This window comes from Magallana gigas, chromosome 1, assembly GCF_963853765.1.
Source record: "Magallana gigas chromosome 1, xbMagGiga1.1, whole genome shotgun sequence".
Classification (NCBI taxonomy): Eukaryota; Metazoa; Mollusca; class Bivalvia; order Ostreida; family Ostreidae; genus Magallana; species Magallana gigas.
Window position 1 is genome coordinate 59,802,534 of NC_088853.1, and position 24,426 is coordinate 59,826,959.

The window sequence follows — 24,426 nt, forward strand, 5'->3', positions numbered from 1 at the left end:
TTTTTTATTCAAGAGCAATCACTCATTACCGGAAGTAAATTTTAAAAATTTGAAAAAAAAACCTCCATAGACCTTAACATTGTCTACATACCCTGAAAGTTTCATAACAATCAGACAACAAATGTACGAGAAATGGCCTGCACAAAATTTGCGGAAAAAAAAATAATAAGAAACAGTAGAATAACAGAAGGGTTTTCCATTGAAAACGGAAAACCCTAATAAAAAGAAACAATAGAATAACAAGAGGGTCTTCCGTTGAAAACGGAAGACCCTAATAAAAAGAAACAATAGAATAACAAGAGGGTCTTCCGTTGGAAACGAAAGACCCTAATGATAATAAAAAAGAAACAATAGAATAACAAGAGGGTCTTCCGTTGGAAACGGAAGACCCTAAAAAGAAACCGAAGAATAAAAAGTGGGTCTTCCGTTGAAAACGGAAGACCCTAATAATAGAAAGAAACAATAGAATAACAAGAGGGTCTTCCGTTGGAAACGGAAGACCCTAAAAAGAAACCGAAGAATAACAAGAGGGTCTTCCGTTTAAAACGGAAGACCATAACTAGACCAAAGCTCGTTTCAAAGCAACGAGTGGGTCTTCCGTTAATGTCGAGAGTAAAGCTTGATGTTCCTGCAAGAAGCAGAGTATTTAAATCAATAACAAGAGCAACTTAAACAAAGAGATTAAAAAAATCGAATTATTCTTGGTACGACTGAAAAAATACGAATGTTTTATATACGAATTAACAAAAACTTAAACGATTCTAAGAACGACTTAACAAAAAAAATCCGAATGTGTTAAAGCACGACTTAACAAAATTCGAATTATTTTTTGGTACGAGTTAATTTCACTTTGAACTTAACGTTTTTTTTTAAACCAAGTGTGAGCCAAGTATGAGAAATTATGCTCCCGATAAGTGATCTTGGACGGACAGACGGACGGATGGACAGACGAACAAACTGATCACTATAGGGTACCCGCATAAATATGCTTTTCTATCGAACCATGAAATAGTTTCCGTGCTATCTGCCCATGGTGAATAGTCATCAAAACCATTCACCAGCAGCATTCATTCAATTTCCCTCATTTTCAAACTCGGAACACCTCTGATGTAATCCGATCGCTGCATTAAACTCTTAGTCTGATAACTCTGATTTGTTTATCTTAAAAAAAATTCTGCACTGCCGACAAATAATTTTTTTTTTTGGATAATAAAATAAATACTTACTATTTGGACAATAGCACGTTTTTTGTCCCCCTCGACAGCAACTATTTCCCTCGGCTTGGCCTCGTGATATAGTTGCTGCCTTGGTGGAAAATAAACTTGCTACATCCTCATAGCCAATAAAAAGGTATATAATGTCCCATCCACCTACATTCCGAGTTATATTACCTCCCATTTGTAACCTGCAATATCACTGTGCAGTCAACACAACATTCATAGTTTTAAAATTTATACTCCTGCTTTTCATGCACTTAACATTAGGAACCTTCATATTGCATACCAATTCAAACAGGAGACATCCCTCTTACTAAAGATAATCATTTAAATTCATTTCATGAATCATTACAAAACTCATAAGCCTTCAAGTACAGCAACTCTCAATTTTACAAAATTATAAATGGGTACTTTATTCAAAACTGTTCCTTGCTACCTTTAACTTATTACATTATCATGTAATGAAAAGATGTTTTGTCTTAGACTTAAAAAGCTAGTGCAATTTTGAGAAAAAGTATACCCCATATTCCCAATTCCATTGAGGTTTAAGAAAAATATGGCCATTGAAGTAAACCCTCCATTTCAACTTTCCTCTATTAAACACAGCCTTATTGGGTTTTCCATAGTAAAACATCTTTGCCTAACCTTTTAGAGGTCAATTGATGCTCAACCTCCTTCAATAAGAAACCTTTTTCAATACAACACATCTACATGATATTATCATGATAAAAGCATCACATCACTTAGAAATGTCCTTACATGTATACTGTATACCCCCCCCCCCCCCAAAAAAAAAAAAAAAATAAAAATCTTTTGATTTTTATTAAAGGGGCATGGTCACGATTTAAGTCAAAAACTATTTTTCCGATTAGAATTATTACAATGCTTTAGTGAAGCATTCTTAATAGGCAAACAAAATTTGAGTGTCATTTGTTGAGTTATAAGCGAGTTACAGAGCTTACAATTATTTGACATGTAAACAAAGCTTTTGTTTACATTTTGAATGTTGAAGTGAAAATTTTAAATTTTGACCTAGAATGAATGTGTTAAACGTTAGGAATTGTTTATCTTTGCTTAAAATGAATACGAAGATAGAAAAATCATCTTGAAAAAGGTTTTTAATTGGTAATTTGAACCTATGTGAACAAAAACAGGACACGAGCCTTGTTTACATGACACAGATTTGTGAGCTCTGTATCTTGCTTAAAAACTTAAAGACTGACTCTCAAATTTCATTTGATCATTAGAAATGCATTTCTAAAGCATTGTAAATAATAAAAGTAAAACAATAGAATTTGACGAAAATCGTGACCATGCCCCTTTAAAAGTCATTGTTTGACATCTTTTACTTATTTTTTTTAAACTTGTGGCAATTTCTTTAAGTCACTTTTAACACATATTTGAAAGTAATCATCAATGATACTAAATTTTGATCTTTGTTTGTTTATTGAATGATTTGTAGCATTTTAATTAACAAACAGACATGTATTCCTGCATGTGAATTGTTTTTTCCATGAAGAAAAAAAAAAGTAAGCTAACAATCATATTTAGTGAATATTTAATCTATTCTGGTTTCTTGTCTCCTTTTAACTATGCTAAAACAGTAAGGCCTAAAAGTTCAACATCTGCCATATATTAAAATTAAATTCAAACACACCTGGGTAGCTGGAGACGAGGGAGACTTCCGTGAAAAACGATCAAATTTTACATGTTTTCTTATATTTGTATGCATATATACATTAAAAGGTAAAAATTAGTTGTTTCTTGTTCATTTAAAAGTAATTATTATGGCAGATATTATTTCAAGGTCAAATGTACATTTACATACCCTACAGAGTGGGGTGATTTTTCAATTTTGTAAACACATCTAAATATCATTATAAAATTATAAAAAACAAAATAAAGAAAACATAATTGCATACTTTTATTGAAACACCAATTTTCACAGCGAACAATTGTAAATTACTTTAAACCGCCTTAATTTTGTTTGTTATAATTTCTTATCAAACACAAACCACAACAAGGCATGATGCTTTTTAAAGTTCCATTAGAGTAATTGTTCATGAATTATCCAATTTTAGAAAAACAGGGTCTACATTTTAAAGGCCGGTACTATTTGTTTCAGGGATAAGAGCTTTGTTCCACAAGTGTTAAGAAATTCGTCCCCGTTCTTGAAATATCTGAAAAAAAAAACTTTTAGGGGCTAGTCCCTTATCTCCTTATTTGAGCCGCTGAACCAAAATTTGAAGGTTGCATTTTGTAAAGTACATCATTTTAAGCATCTTTTTTACTATACTGCATTTCAAAATGTTTTCCTTTTGAGATATATATGGTCATAGTTTTAAACTCTTTAACCCTAAAAAAATCCTTATTACATAACACGTGAATAAATCATTACATTACTTGGATACATAACTGTAAGCTAAACATATTTCCTACTTTAGCCTTTCATTAAATTTCCCTCAGTGTAGAGCTACAGATGAAAGATTTTAGAGCCCTTTGGTCCCCTAGTTTTAGGGACCAGCCCCTTTTTCTTGATCTCAAATAGAAGGTCACATAAATCTCAACCCATTTTGTTCAACAACTGTTTAGAAATTCGTTACCGTTCTTGAGATATATGGACAAGAACGTTTTAGGGGCTGATCCCTTAGTTCCTTTTAGGGGCCGTTTAACAAAATTTTGATAATTGCATATTATTTAGTACATCATTCTGAGGATCTTTTCTTCTATACTGCATTTTAAAATATTTTTCCTTTTCTGAGATATATGTGATCAAAATTTTGGAATTTTGGCCCCTTAGAACCCTTTATTACGTAACACATGATAAAATCATTACATTGCTTGGATACATAACTGTAAAATAAACATATTTGCTTCTATAGCGTTTCATCAAATTTCCCTCAGTGAAGAGCTACAGATGAAAGATTTTATAGCCCTTTGGTCCCCTAATTTTTGGGGCCAGCCCCTTTTCTTGATCTCAAATAAAAGGTCATTTAAATCTCAAACCCATTTTGTTCAAACACTGTTTAGAAATTCGTTACCATTCTTGAGATATATATCGGAAAAAACGTTTTAGGAGCTGATCCCTTAACTCCTAATAGGGGCCGTTTAACGAAATTTTGATAATTGCAAATTATCTAATACATCATTCTGAGCATCTTTTCTTCTTTACTGCATTTCAAAATCTTTTTTCTTTCTGAGATATATGTGATCAAAATTTTGGAATTTTGGCCCCAAAAAACCCTTATTACGTAATAGATGATAAAATCATTACATTGCTTGGATACATAACTGTAAAATAAACATATTTGCTTCTAAAACTTTTCACCAAATATCACTCAGTAAAGGGCTATAGATGAAAGACTTTAGAGCCCTTTGGTCCCCTAATTTGAGGAGCCAGCCCCTTTTTCTTGCTATCAGTTGAAAGGTCTTGTAATTATAAACATTTTTTACATTACATGTCTTAACAAAATATTTTTTTAAAAAAGAGATAAACAAAGAAACCTAGAAAAAATAATGACGTTTTTTTCATCTCAATTTTCGGGTCCAGGCGAGCTTCAACGCTTTTGGCGATCGAAATGATTTTAAACCTTCATGCATAATTTCAGTCTTCCGTCTACCATCACTGAAAATTTCAAGTTTATATCTTCTATATTTTAAGAGGAGTACTGCCGACAAGATACCCCTCTGAAAATCGATAAAATGAATATATCTCAAAATCGGAAGTGACGTCATCAATAAAAAAAATTCCATACGGTTCATATCATCATCTATTAGATCGCAAAGTTTCAAGAAAATCAATTGAGTAGTTTTCGAGATGTCGCGTGCACAAAATTTGTAAGAAAAAAAAATAATATAGAAGAATAGGGAAAAAGAAACACAGCAATAACAATAAGGTCTTCCGTTGGAAACGGAGGACCTTAAAAAACCGAAGAATAACGGAAGACCCGAATAAGAACTAGACACGATCTCGTTGCGAGCAACGAGGAGGCATTCCGTCTGATTTTAGAATTTAAGATTTATGTTCGATCTTGATTTTGCTATTTATCAGTTAAAATAATTTAAAACAGAAAAGGAGGGTCTACAATTTAAGGGCCAGATGCTTTTTTGTTTTAGGTGTAAGAGCTTTGTTCAACAAGTGACACTGAATCAAATTTTTTAGGTTGTATGTTGTTAAATACTGCAGTACATCATTTTGAGCATCTTTTCTTTTACACTGCATTTCAAAATATTCTTTCTTTCTGAGATATAGGTGATCAAAATTTGGACTTTTGAGCCCTACAAACCCCTAATTACGTAACACATTAGAAAATCATTATGTTGTAAGGCTACATAAATGTAAGATAAACATATTTGCTTCCATAATCTAATACAAAATATCTCTCGGTTAAGAGCTATAGGAAAAAGACTTTAGAGCCCTCTAGATCCCACATTTAAGGGCCAGCCCCTTTTTCTTGGTATCAAATGAAAGGTCATTTAATTATAAAGACAATGTGCTCAACAATTGTTTAGAAATTTGTTACAATTTTTAAGATATCTGAGAAAGAATGTTTTAGGGGCCGGTCCCTTATCTCCTTATTTGGGCTGCTGAACCAAATTTTTAAGGTTGCATGTTGTTAAGTACATCATTTTGAGTATCTTTTCTTTTATACTGCATTACAAAATATTTTTCCTTTCTGAGATATGGGTAATCAAAGTTTTGAACTTCTGACCCCTAAAATTCCCTAATTACGTAACACATGAGAAAATCATTATACTGTTAAGCTACATAACTGTTAGATAAACATATTTGCTTCTATAATCTATAACGAAATATCCCTTGGTAAAGAGCTATAGGAAAAAGACTTTAGAGCCCTCTAGGTCTCTTATACTAGGGGCCAAACCCAAATCAAATAAGGCATCGTCCGATTTTCAAACAGATTGCAGTTTCGTATTCAGAATAACCAACACTACAAACAATATAAACATTTGAAATTCAAACGAAAAATTCGGAAATTCGAAAATTTTAAAACACTTCCGGTTGGGACCGGAAGTGTCGGAAACTAAATTCCAGCCTTATTTCCAAATAAAAACAATCAATGCTTCAGCCCACAAAATGCCAAGTCTCTATCTATAAGCGTTTTTGAAAAACACCCTGGACAAAATTACTTTTTTAAAATTTAAAAATTGACGTAACGTTAAAACAAAAGTGACGTTGTAGTTAAAAATTTAACATCTTCGAGGCACAATAATGCTTCATTAACCCTGTAAGTTTTACATCGTGGTCCTGCATTAAAACATATTTACAATCATATACATTATAATAATACAATTAGCATCTAAATATAAAAAGACACAAATATAAAAAAATACAAGTACATTACTGTCTTAGTACATGATAATATTCATGTTACTGTTACAATTTACATGTATTAAAATGTGAGTTATAAAAAAACTATTATAGCTAACTATTAGCTCTGTGAAAATACTCCCGAAGATACACAGATTTTAAAATAATTACTGAAGTAGAGTTTCGGATATTTTGAGAAAGTTTGTTCCAAAGAAATGCCGAAGAGTAAATATAGGAACGTCTGTAATTTTCTGTTTTTGGACGTGGTAAATATAAAAGGTTTGATATAAAATCATTTGATCTTGTTTGTCGACAATTAACATCTCTTGTATATCTAAACACGCTAAGATAAGCGGGCATTTGGTTGTGTAAAACCTTGTACAAAAAGATCTCCTGTCTAAACATAAAAAAATCCTTAATTGGCATCCATGATAAACAAGAAAATAAAAAAACTAGTAGGAGTTAAAATATTACGTACGTTTAACAATATTCTGGCGGCCTTCTTCTGAAGTTTTAACAACTTATCTAAGTACAGTTGGTTGTTTACATTACACCAGACAGTACAACAATAAGTAAAATGTGGAAACACAATGCTATTAAAAACCTTCTGTAATGCATTTGGTGGCATAAAATAGCTCACTCTCCTTAACACAGCAAGTTTTACTATAATTTTCATTGAAAAAAAATCGATGTGAGCATTCCAGGATAAGGTATTATCTATAAAAATCCCCAATATTATAGCCTGTTTCACAAATTCAATTTGCACACCACTAAAATTTATGTTCAAATTTCTACATTTTTGCAACCTTTTTGATGAGCCAATAAGCATACACTACGTCTTTAAAAGATGTATACTAGGTTTATTTTTAATTATCCATTTCGTACATAGCTCGAAGTCTTCTTGGAGTTTTTTTTATTGTATCTATAGATTTGTCACTTATGTCCTTTGATGTGTCGTCTGCATACATTGTAACCGAAGAGTGTTTGAGACATTTTGAATAGTCATTTATATATAAAATAAAAAAATAATGGTCCTAAAATTGACCCCTGAGGGACTCCTAAAGATATATCTTTTTCATGGGATAACGCACCTCTCCAACTAACACGTTGCTTTCGATTTGTAAGATAAGACTGAAACCAATTAAAAGTATTTTGACAAATTCCAAAAGAAGCAAGCTTGTGTAAAAGCACATTATGATTGAGTATATCAAAAGCCTTGCGCAGGTCAATGAACAAAACTCCAGTTAGTTTACCATCGTCCATATTTTTGAACCACTTATCTGTGAGACAAATAAGCGCAGTTTCACATGAATGACTTGGTCGAAAACCAGATTGACTTTTGTTAATTAAATTATTCATGGATAAATATTCATAAAAAGAATTAAAAACATGACGTTCAATAATTTTGCTAATAGCTGGCAAAATAGACACAGGTCTGTAGTTGTTTACCAGATGTTCATCACCCGCTTTGTACAATGGAACTACTCTAGCTCTTGTCCATGCATCAGTAAATTTACATGAAGATATAGACTCATTAAATATAAAATGTAAAATATCACAGATATGATTAAATGACAACTTTAAAAGTTTTACCGTCAATCCATCAATTCATGTGGCCTTTGATGCTGCCATTTTGATAATTTCATTTGCAATAAACTCAATTGTAATTTCTGGAAATTATAAATGAACCTGAATTTTCTTAAATGAAATGTTTTGAATTAAATTCTACATGTATCCAACAATATCCTCAACATATGCAAGTTCGTGTCACAATAATTAAAATTTAAAACTCATAAATAGAGATCAAGACAGAGAGAGACGGACAGAGATAATTACATACAGAGAAAAGAAAAAAGACAGAAAAAGAGATCACAGACAACAAACAACCTCATCTTAGATAGTATGAAAAGATAAATACTTAAAATGTTACAGATAATCTCATTCAATTTTCTTAATGATAAACAAAAAAGGTTTTAGGGATTAAGTACTAAGCAACATGGTAGGCTTACACATGATAAAATTTGTGTATATACATTCACATATTTATATGAAATATATGCAAGTATAGGAACTATTTTGCGTAAAGGCACTACTTTCTTGTTCTATTGATTCTAAAAATAGTTAGAGGGATATACCCATATAAATATATTTATATATATAAATATATATGCTGTAAAGATATTTTTAAATACTGTCTAGGTTTAATTGTAGTGTTTACTAAACTTTCCAGCGGTTTCAATTCAAAATATATGAACATTGTCAATATAAAATAGTTTGATTTAAATATCTGACATATTTTTCTTGTGGGTACAACCTTGTTTTATGTCTGTAAGAATGGCTTATGTTTTAGTTTAAATGACAACGGTTTTCTCTAGCAACCGATTTATAGTGCTTCGTTTTATACATTAATGAACATTATATTTGTAACATTATATGAAAAGCATATATAATATTTGTCTGGAAATCTCGTCACTAAAATTATGATTTTGAATACAATCGATACGTAACGAAATGGATATCGCCAAAGTCTATAAAAAGTCATCCAAAAAATAGTATACATTAAAAGATGTCAATTCTCCGTGTTGTTAAACACTCTTTTTTTTCTTTATTCATGACTTTTTGATGCTTATAACTACATAACACACATCTTTTTTTTAATATTTTGCAGGTTTATATTACTGTCAAAAAGACACCAAAGACAAAGAATTCGAAGACTTTTGTACACTGTCTCTCTCGGGCTGTCGAGTACAGAAACTAGTAAAGGGACAAAAAATCCCAACGCCCATATTATTAGTGCTGAATTTACCACCAGTTAATAGACAAGACATCTTTGAAGTCATTTCCAATTATATTGTGGATATCAACAACACTTTCGATTTTAAAGGTAATCATGTTTAATCATTTTTTTTATAATAAATGATCAAATTAAAGAAAATCTTTTATAAAAATAAAACGTTATATTTTTAGGTCACTTGGGGTAAATCAGGTGACCTATTGCTATTTGTTTTCGTCCGTCATCGTGCGTTACCATTTTACATTTTAACATTTTTCTGCTCACTGATTATCATTGTTGATGTGTAGCATCTCTATGGTAAGAGGAATCTAAATTGTGAAGTCCATGGCTCTACCAACCCCGGGGCGCCAAAGGTGGAGCCAAAAAATCTTCTTCTCTACTCCCACACAAGTGATGAAAAAACTGAATGCGTGGTTATGATGTCCATAAAGTCTTTACCAAAACTGTTAATTCATGGTCCCTGGGTCTGGGTTCAGGCTCTAGGGTGGGGCCAATATGACCATATAGTAAAAAATGTATTTAATCTTTTGAAAATCTTCTTCTCTACTCCTCTACACAATTGTTAAAAACAAAATGCATGGTTATTATGTCCATGAAGCCCTCTACCAAAATTGTACAATTAATGGCCAAGGATTCAGGACTTGGAGGGGCCAATATAGCCATATAGTGAAAATGTATTGAATCTTCTCTATTCCCACATGTAGAGACATGTGAGGTAAAAAAAAAAAAAGTAAGCATGGGTATGATGTCAATAAAGCCCTCTACAAAAATTGTGATATTCATGGCCCCTGGTTCAGGGGTTCAGACTGAAGGGGGGGGGGGGGGGGACAATATGACCATATATTGTTAATGCATTTTATGCTAACAAATCTTCTTCTCTTGATTGCAATGGCACACATTCTGAATAAACTAACTATTATTGATATATTTTATTTTTTAAATATTGTAAAAATCTAATCAAATCTATCTTTATGAATTGTTCATAAGATTGATTTAGTAAGTGAATTGAATCTTTCGTTTTCCCTTCCGTTTCCGCTTTCTGTTCTATGTTTTAGCAACACCCAGGCTGGAGGGGGTGTTGATACATATTTATTTATTATTTTTTTCTGCTCGGGGATTTCAATGAAAAAAAATGAGTCAATTGATAAGGAACAACGAATCATTCTTTGTGTATTATGAGGTGATGATTTCGGTCGGGGCGTGATCAAATCCAATAAAGCCCAAAGGGCTTTATGATAGATTTGATCACGCCCCGACCGAAATGATCACCTCATAATATTCAAAGAATGATTCCTTATTACTTATATTTATATAATTTTAAGCCATCGTAAGATTAAATATTTGAAATATAAATAAGTTAACCCCGCTGGCGCCTCAATTTGGCGTCATTTGTATTATGGGTTATATAGTACAAAATCGATACGTAGTGTTATCACAGGCAAAGACACTGGAACATGTAAATATTTTGAAATAAAACATGAATACTAGCCAACTTATTTTAGTTTACCTATAAAAACAAATACACACAAACCTGTCTTAAGTAAACAAATATGTGGGAATTATTTTCTATCAGAGTATTGTACCTTTTAATATCAGGTCATGTCTCTATTATCGTAAGTTTGCCAATAAAAGTATAGAGTTTATAATCCTTTTTGAAAGATTTCAGGCAGGAAGGTTGTCATCATTGCATATCATAATTTGTCTTCTACAGAATGAAACTTAATCAAATGCATACACGAGACTCCTCGACAAGTTTGTGTATGGGCTATGGTACTTAGGTGACCGTTCAAGGCCTAATGGCCTCTTGTTATTCAATTTTGACTTACACATCAGCTGATACTATTTTTTTTTAAAGGAGAGACAGATGTTATTCTCGTTCAAATTTCCTTCGATGGAAATTTCAGCAGTAACCCACCAAATGTGATAAACGATTCCCTTTTTAGAAAACTCAAAAAGACACCTAAGGTATCCTTGAAGTTAAAAGCGTACATTAATATTATTTACGCCGACGAATATGACTATATTGATTGTGAAATTAATAGGGAAGCACAGGAAAAGTTATGTATGTTATTTGCAAGCAATTCTTGAACTATATATGTGTTTGACTCAACGTTCTGGTTTTCATTTATAAGATTTGTTGGTTTTTTTTTTTTAAAATAAAAGTAAATGTAATGATACATTTTGTATGTGAAGCGAACACTATTTATTTATAATACAGATGCTCAAAATAAATTATTGTATAAAAGCATTTTATTTATTTTCAATTTTTTCTACGTTTCTGATATTATATGTTTATATTGAAATGTCATTATAAATAATATAAGCGGTCATTGGATGAAAGAGAAAGTATTCGCACACCAAAAACATTGTGAACATTTTCCAAACATTTAGGAATAATTATAAGCAGTGGGACAGACAACGTTGAGGTTCTTTTCCGTACATAATAAAAAGTCCAGTCAATTTTGCCCCCAAAATCGCACAACTTCAAAGTAATTGCAACAAAAGGTTCGATTTATTGACATATCCTTTTGATCATATAGAAAATCGAGAAAACTCCATCGGCTACTTTTCGCGTTTTTGTTATCAAAATATGACTTTTTGCACAGAAAGCGCTGAAAAATTTCTAAAATGGTATTCTTTTGACAAAAGTATAGAAAACTTGATATTATATCGTTACAAGTAATGAGTTGGTGTGTCGTCTGATTTGTTTCATATCATACGATGAAATATCGAAACTTTTGGCCAAATTTGAGATCACGATAGAACTATTTTTTTTGTCTCGGGACCGGAAACGGACGAACGGAAGTGGTTAATAAAAGTAAAAGCTGGTATTTCTTGTACATTTGCCTAGTGAAGTTCACTGGTAATCAGTCTAGATGAATCACCCAAAAGAGTATGTTTTACTTGTTAAAGAATAAATTGTTGAGCCCTTCCGGTAAGACTAAGGAGTGACAGTTGGCAAAATAAAACTTGTTCAACAAATCTTCAATCCAATGTCTATCATTCATTAAAGTTTCTTGTCGTAATCACTTACAGTGACTGAAATCTCGAGGGCATCAAATTTGTCAAAAGGAAAGCTACCTAAGATATTTTATATATCTCACTGAAAGTAGAATATGTTTGCTTAGTTAACATTGTAAAGTATAATATTTAAGATTTTATACCGATACATGGACCGCTCTCTGGAAAAGGGGTGTTCATGACATTTTTATCCAAAATTGGGTTTTTATTGAAAAATGAAGGAATGGGTCTACACAATATTAATAGCAAATTTGAAACTTGTACTCCCACTAGTTTTCTTGTTATATGCTTTTGAAAAACGTTGTTTTATATCCTTCATAACTGGGAAAACGTTATAACGTCACTTAAATTACCTTGACGTAGTGCACATTACACACATTTTTTTTATTTAGATATGTGCTTAGTTAATTTTTTTTTTTAAGTTGTATGATTTGTAGAACTAGATAATATCTATTTCAACAGCTTTAGTTAATCATATTTGATCATTTTGGGGTTTTTTTTTTCTCCAAGTAGGAACAAAAAAATATACACAAATAATTATAGAATAAAAAAGGAAATTGATTTTAATTACTTAATTCACTTATATCATTCTTTAATCTCATTTTTGTTAATTTATATATTCAAATCATATTCAATGGTGTAATTAATATATGAATTCTATTATGAAAATTAGATTTATACAATAAAAAGTTCACCATCTCCTGAGAAAAACATCCTGTTCACATCAACACGTGTCAAACTAAAGTTTCAGTTCAGTAAGTTTAGTACTGGACTGGAGAAGGGCAAATCTCCTCCTGGAAAGCAGGTTTCACAAATGGTCCCACATTCGAGTAGAGATAACGCACCATAGCTTCAAACAGTCCACCAGCTGGGAGTACATCCGGTCTTCTTATTTCTCTGAACTGAAATCCCTGATCTTTCAAAATATCAATCTTCTCCTAGGTTCCGTCACAAGTCTTCTTCGCCGTTACAATGCCTGGATCGTTAGAATCGAACGAACAGTGTTGATACTGGCGGATACCCTTCACTGGTTTGAAAAACTGCCCAGATACTCTTTCCAGGATCTCCATTGCCACGCTGGATATCGCACAGCAGTGTTTGTAGTAGAAGATCTGTTAACAACATCTTCAAGTTTGGCAATACTATCACAATCAGACCGCCTATACAATTTCTTAGTTTAAACAATATCTGTTTAGTAAACTTCATCATACATATTATAATGACAGTACATGGAAGATTGAGAAACAGGCCAAAAGGCTTATGCTAATCTCGCTTTTACAGTTTACAAATGAGAGGTGGGTAAAATTTTCAATTACAATGACATTACACATAAACATTGATTAGGAAAACTGTAAGGGAAAGAAAAAGAAAATGAAAGGCGAGAAAATAATAGCTGGAATTGAGTATTGAAACAATTGTATCAAACCAAAAGATAATGTCTATACTAATAGACTAAGGCTACTTATACATGTATTAATATTTAAACATAATGTTGCTTAGTAACTCTAGATAAGAATTTTATGTCTGTGTACATACAGGTACATACAAATATGATATTTAATGTAATAAAATAGTTATAGTGAAACAACAGGTGAACTCAGAGCGTTTTTACGTTCAACAAGAAATTTCGGAACAAGGTACAAAATGTTGTGTTCACTTTCAGATAAATTAGCGTTACCATATAACAATAATTCAACATATAGAAAATATGGAAGTGTCAAGGTTGTATTGATCCTAACCCTAGAATATGTATTACAGTGTAATAAAAAATGGTCAGTACTTTTAACTTCGCCGCAAATACAAAGAGTTGAGTTGATTCAAATGAAGATTAAGACCACTACATCCTAGTTTTAGTTTTGAGTGAAGAGTTTGGGCTATTCTGGTACCTAAATAAAAATAATTTGGGATTTTAAGTATTCTTAAAGCAATGTAATGAAGGATTTGATTGCACATTTTGGGGTAAAGCATTCCATTGTATTATTGTAGCTGGGAAGAATGAATTAAAATAAAGCTTAGTTCTAGTATTGATGTCTCGCAGTGGGTGCGTTGTTTTTGTGTTGTAGTTATGTCATTGAGTTTTATGTGATTGGATGATAGTATGAAGTAATTAGGAGCCATATTGTGAAATATTTGGTGAAGTTGAATAAAACGATGATTTTCCCTACGTTTCGATAATGGTTATCATACCGTTTCGTTATATAGCACATGTCTTGATGCCAGTATATTTCCTCCCGTAACTATTCTGGCTGCTTCCAATTGTATGTTTTCAATCTAATTGACCAAGTATTCTGGTACGCTGTCAAATATAATGTCTGAATATTATAAGAGTTTCTCAAATGATCTCAAAAAACACATCAATATCTTGACCTTCTTCCAACTTAGGAAGCTTAATATGAGAAATCTTGACAGATGAACTACCATTTGATTTCCCTCCATTAGCTCTAGCTACCTTTAACTCTTCCTCTTTCAATGCTAACTCCTTAACCTTAAACTCATGCTCCAACGCAGCTTTCTTCATTTCATGCTCAGCCTGCCTCCCTTCCCGTTCAATCTTTCTCTCTTCCCTGTCCTTCTCACTCAACAACTTCAACATTTCTAAACAATCAGACAATGATGCCCCCTTCTTAATCTGATCATTAACCCATGACGGTAACTTCGACATGATTCAACACCTAACTGAAACAGAGATAGTAGGGCTGAAATTAGAGTAGAACTAGAGAAATGAAGAGAACATACTCACAAGGGATGGGTGAATTCTGCCCACTTTGTAAAAAGTTGTAACTAACACAGCAATCAAAGCAATCCCACCGCTGCAACCAAAATGTCATGAATCATATATCCTGAACAGATAAAATGATCAGACGAGTTCTTTGGAATTGCCAGATGTCTGTATCAGAAACAACCAAAATATCAAAATAAACAAACAAATATTTAATAAGAAAAATATATATATAAGAAAAAAAAAATAAAGAAATATTAAACCAGATTCTAAAAGAGAGAGTCGACTCTAACTTTCAACAACAAATATTTAAATTGACTTCAAAACAAAATATTTTTTCCAAAATTAAAACACTTAATTTGATTCAAATATATCTAGAGTTTCAAATAATTTCCTTAAACTCGTTTATCAACTTTCAAATTGATTTCACACAAACATCACTACAATTACACGAGAAACAAATATTCAAAACAATGAAAGTGAAATTTCAATAAATTTCGTCATATTTCCTTTTCCTGGCTCCTCGGTATATTTACGGTGACTTTACACCCAAACCCCGGACATCACATAGACAGCAGGAGGATAAAACGTACGCTCAACTAGGACCCCAGGTCACCTGCTTATTCACAACTACCAAATCTGTGCACTCCGCTATAAAATGTAGTGCATTACAACCGCAAAGTGAAAGTAGAATAACTAGTACCACTACTTAGCCTTTAGAAATGATATACAACAGGCAGAAATGTATTTTTTTAAAAAGAATAACCCTCTAAGTATTGGAAATACACTATAGAGGATAAAGATTTCAACATTGACTGTTATTTGAAAGATATATGATATACGTTATATAGACATAAGGTGACCTGTGGTCCCCCTAAGGATAAGTTAAATGTAACACAAAATCCTCCTCATTAAAATATCAAAGTACTTCACCTTCTTACTCTGTATACGTAGGTGTAGCCTGTAGAAAGATGTAGTTTTGCCCCCCCCCCCCCCCCCCAGCCACCAACCCATAGACTTTTTACTGATACTTTAATATAATGGTAAAATGATTTGATAATGAATTACATTAGATGACCTCTGGTTTCCGTAATGGATGCATGCCAAAACAGGTTTGTATAAAAAATATCTGACATTTTCGAACCCGTTAGTGATGAGAACTGTGTGATATTTTTTTTTTCATACAGAGCTGTTTTCGGCATACATCGTACTTAAAACACTGCTATTGAATTTCATTGTTGATTTACCTGAGACATCTGATTTTGAAGGATATCAGTACTGTAACCACGAGTAACGGTCTTATTTTAAGAAGCTCACTAAAATTAGTCTGCTGCAACAAAGGAATGACATCAAATTTGTGTTCTAACTAAAGTTCCCCTGTCTACAGGTGTTGCATGAGGGTTGGAGTTCACCACTCCCCGCTCCACCTACCACTTCCCTGGACTGGATTTTTACTCATCAAATTAAAAAAAATATATTTGAATCGCAAAAATAAACATAGTAAATGCGGACCTACTGTGAAATGCATCTGAGAAAAAAATGAAGACGAGCAAATCGTCACCCCTTTAACCCCCCCCCCCCCCCCCAACTTCCTTTGACGACAAAAAATAAGGAATAAATGTGATCGAAATGTGTACCGTTTTTGCTTATTTATAAAATCAAAGTCTGAACTTTTGTGTTAAGTAGATCAGAGTATAATTTTTCACACACCACATTTTAACCTGTTGTCTCCTTATAAGTTATGCAATCTCTGGTCTCCCCAATGATGTACAATATATGGCGAACTCTGGTTTACGTATTTATTATCATCTTTATGTGACACCTGTTCCCTCTAACAATTATGTTATTCCTAATAAACAATATAAATATAGTGCATGATTTTCGTCTTTTAAAAAGACATAAGACAACCTCTGGTATCCGTATTGATTTTCTAAATATTACATTGATTTAGAAGCTAAGGTGACCTCTGGTCTCCTTATAGACATTGGTTTCTTTACAGTGGATGAATTCTGCATGGTAATTCTCTATCTTGTAAAAGAAGGTGGCATCTGGTCTTTGTATTGATGAACAATTTACTACAATAATTTAGGTCTAATTGTGACCTCTCATCTCCTTATTGATAATTCATAAAATTTTATCCCTAGTCTCTCTACCGTGGATTACTTTTGTATCTCCACCTTATAAAATGAAATAAGGTGACCTCTGATCTCAATTAACAAAATTATTACGACACATATCCAAGACCTAAAACGAACTCTGGTTTACCTACAATAGATGATATTTTATGATTCTTCATCTTGTAAAATAACATTAACGGATCTCTGATCACCGTATTAATTTACAGAATGAATAATTACTACATCAATTTAGATCATAAGGTGACCTATGGTCTCCTTTTGGATATTTCACCTAAGGTGACCCTTGGGTCCCCTACAGTAGATGACTTTTTTGAATCTCCATCTTGTAAAATGACATTAGGTGACCTCTGGTCTTCGTTATTAGTTAACAAAAATGTAACGACATAGATCGAATACCACAGGTGACCTTTGGTTTTCCTACAGTGGATGGCTTGTTGGGAATCTCCATCTTTTAAAATGAGATTGTCTGACCTCTGGTTAACGTATTAATCTTTGAATTAAATCTAAACCTTTTTGAAGCTAAGGTGACCTCTAAATTCCTTTTAGATAGTCCTCTTATAATTACCACTTGGTTTCTCTACAGTAAATGACTTCAAGTAAATGTCTATCTTGGAAAAGAAGGTGACATCTGGTGTTCGTATTTATCATCAAACTATTACATTGATTTAGGACATATCGGGACCTATCATCTTGAAATTCCATTCAAGCTGACCCATGATCTAACAAATGGATGACATCTAGTGAGTATACATCTTGTTTAATGACATTTGGGGACCTCTGGTCTCCTATTGATAAACAAAATTATTGCTACATTGTTGTAGGACATAAGGGGACCTCCGGGCTCCTCATGGATATTTTACTAAATGTGACCTCTGCTCTCCCTACAGTAAATGACTTATTTGAATCTACATCTTGTAATATGACATTAGGTGACCCCTGATTTCCGTTATTAATGGACAAAATTATAACGACAGACATCGCTTTCCAAAAGTGATCTTTAGTGGATGGCTTCTAGGGATATCCATCTTGTTATGACATAAGCTGACCGTTTCTGTATTAAAATTATTTTATTGATGAAGGACCTGAGGTGACCTCTGGTCTCCTTGTGCATATTTTCACTTCAGGTGACCCCTGATCTCCCTACCATGGCCGAGTACCTATCATGTAAATGACATAAGGTGACCTCTGGTCTCCCTTTAGATAAGGAAAATGATCAATAGGGGACATGAACTGACCTCTGGTCTCCTTATGGGTGTTTCTGTAAATGACATACGTTGACATCTGGACTTCATGTCATTTTAAGAAAATTAAAACTACATTCACTGGATGAAATATCTGGTTTCAGCGCTGCGGAAACCCTTTGGAAACTCTGCGGAAACTTAAGATTACTTTAAGTTTCCGACAGGTTTCAGCACGGAAACTTCAAGTTTCATTAAGTTTCCGCAGTGCTGAAACTTAGGCTGTCCATGAATCCAAATGGTTTCCGCAACGGAAACTTACTGAAACTTGAAGTTTCTGCATAGTTTCAATCTCCATATACGTTTGGGATACATATTGTTTACAAATGGTTTCCGCGACGGAAACTTACTGAAACTTGAAGTTTCTGCATAGTTTCAACCTCCATATACAATTGGGAAACATATTGTTTACAAAGGGTTTCCGCGACTGAAACTTACTGAAACTTTTTATATTTTTGCTCTCACAAAAGCTGAGCAAGGTTTCTACTTTATGTAAAAGCAAAACAATTTCAAACAGTTCCAAATTTATTTTGTTCAAAAATCTGAAATCGTTTCCAATAATAAATAAAATACAGCCAAGATACAATAATGGAGAAACATCCTTAAGGTAATTCCCTTTTTAGGGACTTTTATTTAAAAAATGATAAAATTGCACAAGAAAAAAAACTCCCATAGAAATCTTTACATTTGTATTTTTTTTCATCTCGATTAAATGCCTATCAAATCTCCCTTTTAATATGCAACAAAGATCTTACTTTTTTTTAAAAATATGAATGCAATTTACAAAATAACTGCACGTACATGAATAAACAAAGAAAACTTCACTGTTACATGAACATGATACACTTGTCTCAATTTGTTTTGAACAACAATGAATATGTACACCATAAAATATTTTTGAAAAGTCTAAAGTATCCATCTTCAAAAAAAACAAAACAAATACACTATAAGATAGTAGTTGACTATAGAGGTATGACCCAGATTTGATTTGAATATGTCAATAAATTCCAAAATGAGGTCAAAGTGACCCACTTATAAGTTGGGATAAACCTTTTCTTTGTTAGTAATATAATCTAATGTTTTACAATAGAACAGGATTTGATATCATTTTTTTGATAATCCATTAAGTCCAAAGTGAACTTTTCATTTCCACCCATGATGTACCAACTGATCAGATTTTAATATCATAAGCCTGTCAGTATTTAATAGATGACCCAGAGGGAGATATGAAAAGCTTGTTGGCCAATAAAAAGCTAACAATGGAGCAGTCTGTCAAATCATGTGCAAAAATATGATGTACACATTTAATTAATTATGCTGATTGCAACACACTTCATTCCTGATGAATATTCTTCTTTACACACGGTTTACCTTCCTACATTTCACTACTTTACCTACATTAATATTTTTAAATCCAAGACATGAAGTAAAATATACATTGTTTATATATGACAAGTATTACTACATGTACATGTACTTGCTTTTTGTAGCATGAATGTATAAAATACAAAGTATCACACAGATCATTCACCTTACAATTCTCATCAATACCAGCATTTTACTTATGATATAAAAGCTAATTCCAATTATATATTAGTTACATAACACAGATTAAAATAAAACCCACATGGAAACAACTTTCCATCCAAGTAATTTTGATATATAAAAATTGTAATACATGGGGTATATGTTGTCTTTATGTATTTTCATATACCACATAATTGAATATTGTTTGGTGTATTTTAGCATTTCTATGACCCATGCATTCATCTCCTAATGCAGTGTTTTTACATTTAAGATTGGTTTCTTAATTTTTCATATATTGCTGCAAATAAAAACTAAGTTATCAATAAATGTTTAAACAAAGAAAATGGAAAAAAAAGTAGTTAACACTTATCAACTTGGAGGTGTGAGGATATATGTTACATGGAGTCTAATATTTTATGCAATATTTGCAAATATAACAAATTATTTAAGAAAATGAAAGTTAATATCTGCAAGGTCTAATCAATCATTTAATAAGTCAAAACCATGTGATTTTCTAAGATTTTGGCTTACAGACAAACATTGTAATATACTGGTATTTGATCATATAAAAAAAGTACTTTTATAGTTTATAGGTTTTTTGAAATGAGAATACTTTACAGTTAAAAAGTCTTGTTCTTCAGAGGTTTAGTCGGGTCGTAGAGATGTGTCCATTCGAATCAATAAGGAGTGTCCTTGGCTGTTGTTGATGTAACCCGAGTCGTAGTTTATGGAAATAGGCCTTTTTGGGGGACTTTCGAGCATTGTCCTGACCGGTGAAGCACTCATATAATCACATCATGGCTACAGCAGACTTAGTAGTTCTGGACAGTGGTAGCATTAAAATTCTTCTTCTTGCGATGAACTTGTTCCTTTCACTGGGCTGTACTTTATGTCTGTTCTATTTATCTTAAACATGAATAATAAAGTTTCATTTAGATTTTTAAACAATAAACATAAGTCATTCAGCCTAACATGTAATAAAAGCATTCTGAATACAGAAGCTACTATGCAGTTGCCAGTTGCTGTTTAAACTATGTCATATAATGACTACAGTAGTATCTGGTCTAAAATGTTTCATTTTATGTTTGAAGCTATGTTATTTTCATTTTGATTCAATTATTGTTTGTTGAACAATGGAAAAACTTATCAACAATAAGTGTGTTTCACCCCCACCCCCCCCCCAATCAACCTCCTTTTCAAGAATTTAGACCTTGATTTCCCCAAAATTACAACAGTAAATTATAAACATCCAACACATGTATAAGTTAATGGTGAAAATAATCAGCAATACCTTGCGTTCACATCGTCCAGCTGGTCAAAACATTCACCCGAATCACCGAACAGAGGATTCAACTAATCACCGGAAACATTGACTTTGTATGATGCTGAAAAGGAAAAACGTGAAAGATTTCATTTTTCCGGATCTAATAAATAAAAAATTTTCGGTACATTTAGAGTTTGTAAATTGTATAATGTGCGAAAGATTCATTGTTCGTCTTGTTTACCAACCAAGCATTCATATATTAGGGACGTTTATATAATTATATATGTGTATACCCTGGATAATCTTGATTATCATGCATATAAAGTTGGTTAATGGTTAACGCGTACTTGGTCAAAACGTATATTTAAAAGAGATACGGTAATAAAAATTAAAACGCCGAACCAAGTTTGAAAAAATGACGCCATCTTGATTTGAAGGCGTGAGATCTCGTTTACAAATGAGAGATAAATTAGAGCGTTGAAAATATTATTGGGAGTATCTATATTGTGAATTAATTTACCTTGACATGAGTTCTTCGTTCCTGCATTATCTCCTTGTTGTAGAGGCTATTAATGCTTCTCAATTCTCCATTTTACAACAGCACCTTCTTGTCCATTTTAACCTTAGCTCGGAATCATAAAGTGCGCCAATACTGACCAATCAGAACCCGCTAAATCTTGGAAAAGTGCATCTTGGGATAGTTTAAAATGAATAATGTTTAATCAAAATTATCATTTTTTACCGAATAGTATACTTTTTACATGTATATTTATTTTAAATAAGAACTGTCGGAGTCAGTATTTCCTGGTTAAATACGACAAAGTATTGGCGTGTGTTTGTTACAGTTGTATTTGTAACACGTGATTAACCAAAAAAAAATGGCCGACCGTTTGTTTACAAATGTTTAATGAAATTAAACAAGTTTTAATGAGACATATGTATCAGATTTTGTCTTTAACTATATTTTATTTACATGTACTAATGATTTTGCGAAACTAAATATGATAGAGCCATATATAGTTTACTGACAAGTTAGTCTTGACTTGTCCAATTTTCACCGCGATTCTAAGCACGGTCATATTTTTATTCATAACATAGAGGTGTGAAAATATAATGTTCATCACAGAGCAGGTTCTGCATGAACACACAGAAATCACAAATATAATTAGATGCCGATCAATTAACGGGGTCCGGTTAACAGCGTTCACCCGTACGGTGAATTTACAACTACGATGAATTGATGGCAATTATTTTACAGTTACACATGTGCACTGATTGGTCATGCGATGAACAGTACGTTAAGAATACTTATGAAATTAAAATACAAACGCGTTAAACAAGCCGGGAAGTAAGACGTACACGTCGGACTGATATATAAACAAAATTTAATTTTGATTATTTGGTATACTTTCTACATCAAATGTATACGAATGTATAATCAAATTTTAAAAATGGGATTAAAATCAGGTGCACCACATGGCTAGTGCTGGATTTTAAACTGATTTTGTAATATAACGTATAACTTCAGTAAAACTATAAATAATGCTTATTATATCTTATAACAGAAACATGTGCATGTTTCATAAACATGTATCAATATCTGTGTTTACAGTACAGAAAGTAAATACAAAGTATAGAAATGCACGAATCACATAGGCGTCGAACCGGGGGGGGGGGGGGGGGGGGGGGGCTGGGGGCTTAGTGCAAAGTTAGACTTAACCAATAGGCATATAGCCCCCCCCCCCCCACTTTTTCTCGCCGGAAATGTAATTGTTCCAAAATTTACCTTGAAAGATTGAGAAGTTGGAGTAATAGGCATACTACCCCCCCCCCCCCCCCCCCCCCCCCCCCCGACACGGATTAGGAATTTCATGATTTTGGGGAAAAAAATTTGGGTAGGGAAATTTATTTTCGGAAGTATAAAGTATAGGTATATCCCCCCCCCCCCACCACCACCACCACGGATTAGGATTTTCATGATTTTGGGAATTAGGGTTTTTTAGGGTTTTTCCTTAATATTTCTGAGGATTAGTCTAGCCCCCCCCCCCCCTCCCCACTTTCAATTTGCTTCCGACGCCAGTGAATCATGATGCAGTCATACATGTAGTAAAGTCTGAAATGCATGTAAATAATTAAACAATTATTATATTAGACTCAAACTCCAAGTGGGTTTTACTTGTTATTATCAACTGTAAAATTAAAAAAAAAAGATCCTGTGTACATGTGTTGGCGTGGTATTAAAAAAGAAATGAATTAGCTCTAAACTTCAGGTTGTACGAATGTTTGGTACGATTTGTAAAAATTTACAACGACTTTACCTTAATTTGTTTGCTTAATCAGTTACTGTACATCAAGGTTCATTCAAATGATAACTAAATGATTTAAGAAGGAGTCTTACAAAATAGGTATATTAATTTATTTTACTAAATAATTATAATATTCTTATCAGTTTTACTAACTCGGGTACACACAAATCGAAAAAAAAAACCCGCTTGGCTCCAGTTATAAACTCACGCTTCGTACTGTGTATATGTTATGTAGCAGTCTTTTGTTCACTCCTGACAGAAAAAAACCCTGCAATCCACACAGAATATACAGGAAAATCACAGAGGAGGTCACCTGGACAAAGAATGTATACACATGTATACACGTGCCCGAGTACCTAAGATTAATGATTTCATCATATGCATTAAACAAGATCAGACATCAGTTTTTCTTTTCAAATTCAATTAATTACTTAGTAATTTAAGGTTCTTAATCGCCTTATCTGCCACATTTGAAGATATTTACATGTATACATATAGTTTCAGTCACGCTGAAACCTTACTATACATTTTAGTATGTACGGATTCATTATCATTAGGCTAGAATTAAACTTAAACCTGTTGAAAATAAATGATATCACTATTAAACTCAAACCAATATTAGTAATAGTTTCAGCAATGCGTAAACCATTTGGAATCTTAACTTAAAGTTTCAGCATACTGAAATCTAGCGGAAATGTTCTGAAACTGATTGATATTTCCATAATAATTTACACAACTTTTCACATGATTCAAATTTAGTTTCCGCATTGCGGAAACCATCGGGAATCTTAACTTAAAGTTTCAGCATACTGAAACCTAGCGGAAATGTTCTGAAACTGATTGATATTTCCATAATTATTTACACAACTTTTC

The 24,426-nt window shown here is 32.6% G+C and overlaps 1 protein-coding gene and 1 long non-coding RNA gene across 2 annotated transcripts in view; one reads left to right on the top strand and one right to left on the bottom strand.

Annotated features, from left to right (window-relative positions):
* The window catches only part of LOC136276103 (uncharacterized), a 112,899-nt gene extending 101,366 nt beyond the window's left edge, over positions 1–11,533 (top strand). The window contains exons 7-8 of the mRNA XM_066087073.1: positions 9,215–9,430; positions 11,196–11,533. Coding sequence (XP_065943145.1) covers positions 9,215–9,430; positions 11,196–11,428 — 449 coding nt within the window. The 3' untranslated portion in view covers positions 11,429–11,533. The remainder of the gene's footprint in view (positions 1–9,214; positions 9,431–11,195) is intronic.
* An 8,091-nt stretch (positions 11,534–19,624) lies between these two features.
* Positions 19,625–21,364, bottom strand: LOC136273366 (uncharacterized). The gene is made up of 2 exons (XR_010711578.1): positions 21,275–21,364; positions 19,625–20,889 (listed from the first exon to the last, which is right to left on the bottom strand). It is a non-coding gene; the product is annotated as an uncharacterized lncRNA (long non-coding RNA).
* Positions 21,365–24,426: the final 3,062 nt, after the last annotated feature.